Source organism: Triticum dicoccoides, chromosome 6A (genome assembly GCF_002162155.2).
Source record: "Triticum dicoccoides isolate Atlit2015 ecotype Zavitan chromosome 6A, WEW_v2.0, whole genome shotgun sequence".
Taxonomy (NCBI): domain Eukaryota; kingdom Viridiplantae; phylum Streptophyta; class Magnoliopsida; order Poales; family Poaceae; genus Triticum; species Triticum dicoccoides.
In genome coordinates this window covers 439,936,510-439,946,210 of record NC_041390.1, presented here as the reverse complement: position 1 = coordinate 439,946,210, position 9,701 = coordinate 439,936,510, and the positions used below count along the sequence as shown (strand labels likewise).

Here is a 9,701-nt window from a genome sequence, read left to right as displayed (position 1 = left end):
CACCTTACCCCAATCTGCCAAGCAATCGAATTGGAATGTAAACAAATTGCCATCCACTTTCTTCCGGGTGACCTCCCATGCCAGATTCCATGCAGATCACATGTGGTCGAACAATGCCCCCTCCTGGCTAAACCCTAGTTACTTTGTGTGTACTTTGGCAATAGCCACTAGCTTCTACATCGTCTGCCATATGTCGCCTCGAATTTGTCTTCCTTTCCAATCAACCGAGAGAGACCAGGCAAACTGCGGACGAGAGGCAGGACGAGATCAGCTGAGAAACCACTCTCGACCAGGTTACCACCGCCAGAGAAAAAATGAAACCCTCTAGGGGGGTGACGACTTTGTTCGATCATTTTGATTTTTCACTAGGTTTGTTTTACCTTTGTTTGGCTGTCCTTTGATTTGTTTCCTGTCGAGCGTGTGTTTTGTGTCGCTTTGCCATTCTCTTTACTCGCTGCGAGAGCTAGAGTTAAAAGAAGAAATACACCTTGTAAAACTAAAGTTGCACATGAGTGCAACTATCCAATTTCCTGGGCATTTTTCTACTAATAAATGAATCATAGAACATTGTGTTTACAGACTTATGATACAACATGGGCACATGGAACACATAATACAAAAAATTGCTTCTACCTCTCGGGGATTTTCGATCTACCTCTTTGACCCTTGACAAAGGCGGACATAGCCAGATGCTCCGAAGCGTATGTCATAAATGACGCCAGCACCACACCACCCGCTACCATCAACCCAAGTCTGCCAAAGGAAATGGAATTTTGTTAAGACAGTACAAACACATGACAAAAACATGAACATCACAGTTGCAAGCTTGCAATTGTCCATGTAAAAAGTCCTATGGCGAAGTGCCAATTAAGATATCTCATGCTCAGGAGCAACTTCCAGAAAACATTTTGAATTTAATCACAACTTAGTACAGTTTCGACGGGTTGGAAGCGGACTAAAAGAATTTCCAAGTTACAGTCAAATTATTTTGTCGTACCCTGAAATGAAGAAGCATAGACATAGACAAGAAGCCACCTACTATCTTACTTTGCAAAAATGGCAGTTATGCCAAGGACGGTTGGTGATAATGGTGCTATCGTAGAGATGGTAGCCATCCCCATCCAATAGAAAGCTGAAGTTGTGTCACAATCAGACGTATTCTGCTGATGGCCTGCAAACAGACCACAGCGTCCGTTAGCTCAGCTTGGACAAGAAACTATAAGGTGACACAAAATTTCTAGAAGCTAACGTACCTGTGCCAGTATGATTCTCCGATAAATCCAAACTGCCATACCCAGCTTGATTTGCACTAAAACTTCCCCATTTGTATACAAAACGAAGGTAGCTCCCGAACAACAAAAAGAATGTCACAAAGGTCCACTCGAACATCAGCAGCAAACCCGTCCATGGCATCACTTGCCGTGGAATAACAAGGAAGGCAAATGCAAGAGATATCAATGCACACATGAAACAGACTGCCACAGCGATTGCACCAAAATAAGAAGGCAACTTCAGATGTGCTCCAGTAGATACCTGCGAGAGTTAAGAAGTCATCAAGATATGGTCATGAATGTAACCTTGTTTACTAGAAAGATGGAATGAAATATGATACGTGCGAGCAGTCAGGACTAAATATAAATAGTGAAAGCGGTATAAAGATAGCTCCTCTGTCTGTGACCATGTGAACACTTGAATAGTTTGTTTAAGAAAACGAAACCTTACCATTCATATGAATCTACAGGTTTTCAATAGACGAAATTATTATCATAAACAAGAAGTTTGAATGGTATATTGATGCCACAGCTGTTTAGCATGACACCATTTACTAACAGCGCGTAAAGGGCTACTACTTAAAAGTGGCTAGCGAAAATTGATAAAAAAATGTTTTCTTATAGGACAATAATGGCCATCTTATATTCTTTAACTTTACTCAATACCTATAGCAAGACACCATTGTGTACTTATTTAGTAGCAAGAATTACAATCCACCATTTACAGTTGAAAAGGAACCAACCTTTTGATTTGATATACCAAAGGAAGATGAAGCCACTCCAACTGTTGAATAAGACGGAAGTTCCTCTTCAGATTTGTATTTGTAGCGAGCTTGTCTAGCAAAAGCACACAGAGTTCTCATACTCAACAGCTCCTTATTAGTCTGTCAAAAAAAATAAAACAAGCATCAGCTTTTAAGTGCAAATATCTATGAAATTAAAGGAAATATTTTCAGCAAGAAAAGGACTTTAACCTGAAAGCATGATCCATAATAACCACATAACAGCATGCAAATGGGAAGAATGAAGAGAATTTTGACTACCAACTGGTCACGAGGGTTTTTCCCTCCACCAGTTCCAGGAAGAGATTCTTCAAGATTTTGCCTAACATCCTGCAACCATAAATAACACAAGTTCATTGGTATCATGCTGCTACTTAACGTTTCATTTTGAACCACACGAGAAGTAGCTTATTAGCCCGTCAAAAAGAAGTAGCTTATTACCTGCCATACAGCTACAGGTTTAACAAGCCAAGCTGTCCACCAGTCCCACGGCTTAAGAGGTCCAAGTGTGTAGTGAATAACCCTAAGTTCTTTCTCATCGACCATCCACTGAAGCAAATGTAAGAAGGTAAGTTTCACAAATAATCAACAGGCGGGCGTCAATGGTATGTGACAACAAATTCACATAAGGATTTTGTGTCCTAAATCTCGTGATAGTGTTAGTGCGATATTGAAAAGTTTGTGTCAAAATCTGAAATATTGGTGCTTTGAGCACTAATGCCAAATTTGTACATTAATCAAGCTCTACAGAAACATAAGACAAGGCCATCTCAAAAACAGGGATGGAAGAACCGCTGCTAGGAAGCCAGTTACTGCTAGTAGGCAGATCCACAGGAAAGGGCCGGGATTTGGAAAATCAACAGGTGAGATGCTTCCAATCATACTGTTATACGTAAAAACAGAAAACCAAAACTTGGTTCCATATGTTTTTCCCAAAATAATACTTCCTCTGTTCCTAAATATTTGTCTTTTTAGAGATTTCAAATGAACTACTACATACGGATGTATATAGACATATTTTAGAGTGTAGATTCACTCATTTTACTCCGTATGTAGTCACTTGTTGAAATCTCTAGAAAGACAAACATTTAGGAACGGAGGTAGTAGGTGTTATCCTTCGAACCAAGTCAGAAATTAGGTTCGATCAGTTTTAGGTTAAGTTGAATTTTCCGAAGAGACTTAAATGAAGGCTGAAGGGGAAGAAACCCCTTGGCATATACTCCCTCCGTTCCTAAATATAAGTCTTTTTAGACATTTCAAATGGACTACAACATACGGATGTACGTAGACATATTTTAGAGTGTAGATTCACTCATTTTGCTCCGTATGTAGTCATTTGTTGAAATCTCTACAAAGACTTATATTTAGGAACGGAGGGAGTACATAGAGGAGGAAGTGGGGATTCGAACCCAGGTCAAGTTGAATTTGAAAGGGAGAACCGGTAGAAGATATAGTAAAAAGAGCTAGTTTTCAAGGAATCGAACAAAACTCAGCACCAGCTGTGTTAGTGTGCTACATCAAGAGAGCTTGATACAAACTCTCTTTTTTCAGTTTTAACGCAACATTCCATTCAAGGAGTGGAACATTATCTAATTCTAATGTTTAGTGAAAATAATAATTCCAATACCTCTAGTCAAGTACTCCCTCTGTAAACTACTCCCTCCGTCCCACAGTATAAGATGTTTTTGCAAGCTAATATAGCTTGCAAAAATGTCTTATATTATGGGACGGAGGGAGTAATATAAGATTTTTTAGATCACTACTTTAGTGATCTAAAAGATCCTATATTAGTTTACAGAGGGAGTATAATAGAAGGTTCAAATAAGATACGATAGAAGGCTTCAAACAAAACATGAAATGCTTAGCGAATAAAAACCTTTTCAATGTATTGTTAACATATACGAATATACTCCAGGATAAAAGATAATCTCAAATGTATTACTAGAATTCTAGGAGATTTTTTTTCTTTGTTAACACGAGAAGAGAAAAAACTTGAATGATGGATTGAGTATACAGGGTTCCTAATGTCATGCTTCCTAAAAAATGTAATAGTAAGGGGGCAGCCCGGTGCATGTAGCTCCCGCTTGCGCAGGGTCCGGGGAAGGGTAGTAACAACACTGTCGGTATCAGAGAATGCAAAACAAATATATGATCAATATGTGAGTGCATAGAGTATAACCTTATTCGCAAGCATGTAAAGACCGACATCAGCATTGTACAATGTGGAGAGGCGTTGCGTCTCAGGTTCAGGTGTTAAAGGTTTATTGGGATCATAAACACGGGAATTGGCAAACTCAGCATAATACGAATTGAGAAAACCTTGATCTCCTGCATGATCAAGTCAATATACTAATTCAGTGTTATAAGATATAAAACATGAAAAAAATGATAAGGGTAGAACAGAAAGGACAACAACAAACACATTTCACATATGTACATATGCAGCACCAACAGCTCCTCTAAATTAACTAAAAGCTCCAACCATCACGTGATTGAGGGAAAAGAGGTTCCCAGAGTATGCAGAAATCTCTAAGCAAGTAATACAAATATTGAGTAGCAAAAGCACTTTCTTCACATTGTTCATCTCAATTACTCAAACAAGGACTACTGCTTTCCTTGACATACCATGTTCCAAAGGACAGAAGGTGCAGGGTAATTTTCAGTTGGACAAATATAGAGCAATGAGTTACTCAAGCCTACTCCCTCCATTCCAAATTACTTGCCGCAGAAATGGATGTATCTAGAACTAAATTACATCTAGATACATCCATACATGCGACAAGTAATTCGGAACGGAGGGAGTAGTTCAAAAAGAAAAAGGGAAACAAAATAGCAAGAAAAACATGCACGATAAGTACGGTAATGCACTCACCTCCCGTGTAAGAAGGTAAGCTGTCAACTTTGTTCATCATATCCTTGAAAAGAGTTTCAGATGGCTCAACAACCATTACTCCAGAATTCATTCTCTCAGAATGTTTCAAGTTTGCACAGAACTTTCCACAGTTGAAAAGATCCTCGATACTTTTCACCACAACGGTGTCTGCGTCGAGATAAACAACTGGAAAACAGTAAACTATGAGAAACGTGTTGTGTCACAATAATAAAAAATAACAAACTAAAACTGAATCAGAATAGCATATATCTAATTAAACCAAAAAGATATGCAAAAAATAAGAAAATTCATGAAAGGGTAGAAAAAATGCTATCCAAGCATACCTTTTCTGTAGGTAGTCATGTTGAATATTTTCAATTTGGTATACACACCCCAAAACCTTGTTGGCCTCACTTGATTAGGATTCGCCAGCAACGTTATATGCTTCACTATAAAACCGTCGGCCTGTCATATATCAAAAATGAAGTGGGTACTAATCTGCAACAGAATTTGAAAAAAAATGATGTCACAAAAAATAAAGACAATGCTGGGTCTCTTTGGTCTGCTGAGTGAAGTTGCCTCCAAAAATCATGTCAAATTCCAAAGTAAAGAACTATAACAGGGTCCACATCGTATCTCACTTAGGACCCATTTCCAGTTAGTGGATGGCCCTGGAGGTTTTAGGCACATAAAGCTCTAATGATGCAGTATTTAAGGTATAACCTTTCGATATTTTTTTATTTTTTATGCATACTCTGAATCGCTAACCACTGACATAATATAACCTAAGAGCTAAGATATTGCGTGTGCGCCCATGCGTGTTATTAAACATATTTTTTGTGTTTTGCTGGTAGAAATCTAGTATCCTAGAGGAGCAAGAAACAAGCAGCAGTGTCCCTGTAAACAGCTTAAGGGAGTAATGAGCTACGTTATGCTTGAGTGAGATGATATGATCGTGCGGTCTGCTATCAGAGTTAAGGCTGCCAAGAGGAGGACTATTGAAGCTTTGGTGTGATAAGAGGTAAGCGATCAACTTTGTGTGTTAGAGCTAGGCCCATGAGGCCCATGTATATATGTACATATGCATAGCAAAGAAGACACAGGATTCCCTCAAAAAAAAAGCAAAGAAGACACAGGAGGGATGTAGATTCTAGAATATTTCTCAAATTACCACAGGAGAGTATCAATAAAGTATCAAGTGTTGCACAATCCGAGTCTTAAACAAGAACAAGAACGACTAGTCACTTCCTAGAGCATTACCATACCCCTAGTTTCTCTGTCTATTCCCTGCCACCATTCACAGCACCTGATCACTCACCAAAGTGTACAGTACAACCCCTCCTCCAGTGTCTTATCCCTACAACCTCTCAAGCTCTCAGGGCAACTCCAACGCGGGTCACAGTCCAGACACTTTTAGCCATCCAAACCGGGTCACCAAATCGGTCTGGACTGGTCCGGAAGTCTGAAATCCTACAAACTGGCACCAAATTGAGGGGAGGTTTGCGGGAGTCCAGATGTCCGCCTGGCGCACTGTCAGTTGGACCACATATTCCTACAGCCCATGTGTCCTAGTCATCTCTTTCCCCTCTCGGTCAGCCTGGCCCACTGTCAGTCATGGCCTACAGTCCGGATTGAGTAAATTGCAAAAAAAAACCACCACAATTGTGCAAAAGTCATCAAACACCCACCAAAATGCATGTTTTCTGGTGGTTTTTTCCTGAAGCATTGATAACTTGGACCCAATTATGGTGGTTTTTTGCAATTTACTCATCCGGATTTGATGAATACGGTTGGATGGTTGAGCTGTCCGCGGACACGTCCGGACATGCCCGTGGATATTTGGTGACCCATATTAAATGACTTCCCCTTGGAGATGCCCTAAGCTTCCTCATTATAACTTAAAAGGGCATTCCATAGACGCAAGTGAACTTAAGACCCTGATCACAGAGTGTAGAAACTGTGTGGGTGGGGAATATGATTTAAAGCAAATCAGACGGGGATCTGCTGAAGTATTCATTATGATAACACGTAGGTACTCCTTAATCTTACTGTAGTCAAAGATTGGATTACAAAGAAATAAAAATGCCCTCACAGCCACAATCTACCAAATGAAGTAATGAACCTAAAATCCCATAAAGTCTCTCAGAGCGGATGGATTTGTACCATCATAGTCTTCCCTCTAAATAGTGGTACTAATGACTGCTACACTCATCCTGGGATTGACACAAATAGAACCATATCTCCTTTTAACAGATTTCCTTAGACCTACTAAATGTGTCAAATATTTACTTGTGTTCCTGTAACACGGGTTTGCTTCATCAGCATACTCAGTACACCAATATTGCGCAGTCACAATTCACAGGGTTTGTTCCCAGCTCTAACACTCCATCTTCACACCACAGTACACATATCGGAGGAAAAGATAGATGCACTCGGCATCTAAGTGCCAAAGCATGCGCTTCAAAAATGCAAGTAAAATTGAGAATTGAGATGGGTTGTATTTCTATCCGTGAGCTTTCTGCACCAATGAGACATTACTGCACAGTGCACGCACAGTTGTTTGATTCTACATCATGATGAAGCACAACTGCACAAGTGAATTACTAAAGTACGAGAGAGAGACGAGCCTAAGTTCAAACTAGAAACATAAGCTGCGAGCTCCATCTTGGCCCGGTCCAACATTAAACTAACAAATAGGACCGATCAGCACGCAAGCTCATAGTACCAGTTTTGCTGACTTGTCGACTGAAGCACAGATGTGCGCGCATACCTCGAGGAGCTTCCGAGAGTAGTCAGAGACGCCGTCGGAGACGAGCACGACAAGGTCCCGGCGGGTGCCCATATCGCGGATGGACTTCCCGAGGACGCGCACGCCCAGGACGAACTCGTCCCCGTAGAGCAGCGTCGCGTACGCCTCCTCCGCCCCCGCCGCGGTCGCCACCCCGCCTCCGCCGCCGACGGCCAGCAGGGCCACCGCGGCGAGGAGGGCGGCCCAGAGCCCCAGCTTGTGCGGCCTCCACCGCATCGCGAGCCGGGCCGGGCCGGATCGGTTGCCGCGGGGAGGAGAGAGAGAGAGGGGCGGTGGAGGGGGGAAAGCGCGGCGAAGAGCCGAGGAAGCGGCGGAAGGAGCAACGACGGTTTCCCGCAGCGCCTCGTCTGTTGGCCCGTTTTCCTTTCCGTCAAAGAGAGTGTGGAGTTTGGAATTTTCGTTGGCCGTTCAAGTCCAGGACGAACGGCGATGGCTACAACTCTGCGAGCGCGTGCGCCTACAGGTGGATTTCGTTGGCTTGAGAGAAGGAACATGGAGCCGAGCTGGAAAGGTCGGACGGCTGCACGGCACATGTTTTGCTTCTCTGGACCAACACACAATAAGCTTCGGCCGGAGGCACGTATACACTTCCGAATGTTTTTTTTAATACAATCCAGACGCAAGTGCTTATATACACGCGCATACACTCATCCCTATGAACGCACGCACGCACACCCTCTCTCTATAAGCACCTCCGAAAGACTGAACCGGCATATCATCTTGAAATTTACAAAGTCACCATAGACACCTCGTCGTCGACGGAAACGTCTCCTCACATAGAATGCGCATCGCCGGAAATCCTGAAATAAATCCAGGAATAGATGCAAGCACCAGAATTTGAATCCTGATGGGCTGGATACCACAGTCCCTCTAACCATCCAACCACATGTTGGTTCGTCACTTTCGAATGTACGTACGACAGAAGTGCTTCTATACGTGTTGAGTATACGTATTTAGCATGTGTATTCTTGTACTCCGGGTCTTCCTTCTTGTATTTAGCATGTGTATGTCGGCTTGGTCCTCCTCCTCCGGTCCTAGCAACCCGTTTGACTCCTCCTATGGGACCGAACCCGAAGAGCCCCTCACCGCGGACATCCGCAACATCCCCCTCTCCGGTCACGTTTCCATCGCCCTCTCCCACACCTCCGCCAATTACTATGTGTGGAAAACCTACTTCAATCTTCTATTCTGTGAGTACAATCTTCGGGATCATGTGGACGGCCTCTCCAACTTCTTCGCCGGCAACCACGACGCCAACTGGCTGGCCATCGACGCCACCCTCATCCGGTGGTTCTTCCTCACCGTCTCTCCGGACATCTTCCACACCATCGTTCACGATAGGGACGATGCCTACACGGTGTGGACCAAGATCAATGGCCTCTTCATTGACAACAAGCTTCAACGGATTATTTTTTTGCAGCAGGAATTTTTTGGGTGCCACCAGAACGACTCCACCATCAACGCCTACTGTCTCCGGCTCAAGACCCTCTCCGACGAGCTCAACGACGTCGGGTTCAAGGTGGGAGATGAGCTTCTCCTCTCGATGCTCACCGCCGGCCTCAACGAGGACTTCAACAACGCCGCGTCCAACCTCACCCTCATGGTCAACCCCACCTACAAGCGGGCGGTGGCCTATCTTCGTCTTGAGGAGCGGCGGATGAAGCACCTCCGCACCTGTGCTGACCACACCGCCCTCGCCGCCGGCCTCTCCCACGGCGCCTCTACACCACCATCGGCGCCTCGCCCTCCAGTTGCCGCGCCGCACGCGCTCCCCCCTGGCACCGTAGCTGCCCCAACTGGCGCGCAACGGCGGGAATCGTCGCGACGGTCAGCGTCAAGGCGGAGGGAAAGGTGGCGGTGGAGGTGGTGGCCAATCCTCACAGCCCTGCTACGGCGGGCAGCAGCCCCCGCCGCCCTGGGCCGGCGGCTACAACCCTTGGACGGGGTCGTACATGCGTACAACATGC

At 43.9% G+C, this 9,701-nt stretch overlaps 1 protein-coding gene across 1 annotated transcript; it reads right to left on the bottom strand.

Annotated features, from left to right (window-relative positions):
• Positions 1 to 469: 469 nt before the first annotated feature.
• LOC119317169 (inositol phosphorylceramide glucuronosyltransferase 1-like) lies at positions 470 to 8,120 on the bottom strand. Its single transcript, XM_037591579.1, has 10 exons — positions 7,696 to 8,120; positions 5,270 to 5,390; positions 4,926 to 5,111; positions 4,233 to 4,381; positions 2,495 to 2,602; positions 2,246 to 2,383; positions 2,015 to 2,155; positions 1,254 to 1,533; positions 1,048 to 1,171; positions 470 to 753 (listed from the first exon to the last, which is right to left on the bottom strand). The coding sequence occupies exons 1-10, from the start codon at positions 7,948 to 7,950 to the stop codon at positions 630 to 632; spliced, it is 1,626 nt and encodes a 541-aa protein (XP_037447476.1). The 5' UTR covers positions 7,951 to 8,120; the 3' UTR covers positions 470 to 629.
• Between the last annotated feature and the right edge of the window lie 1,581 nt (positions 8,121 to 9,701).

What these genes read in the sequence shown, in the direction of transcription:
- LOC119317169 (XM_037591579.1), bottom strand. Translation starts at nt 7,950, where the DNA reads ATGCGGTGGAGGCCGCACAAGCTGGGGCTCTGGGCCGCCCTCCTCGCC. An exon ending in TTTACATGCTTGCGAATAAG is followed by an intron (nt 2,603 to 4,232) that starts GTTATACTCTAT and finishes CATTTGCTTCAG; the next exon opens with TGGATGGTCGATGAGAAAGA. An exon ending in GGAGAATCATACTGGCACAG is followed by an intron (nt 1,172 to 1,253) that starts GTACGTTAGCTT and finishes GTCTGTTTGCAG; the next exon opens with GCCATCAGCAGAATACGTCT.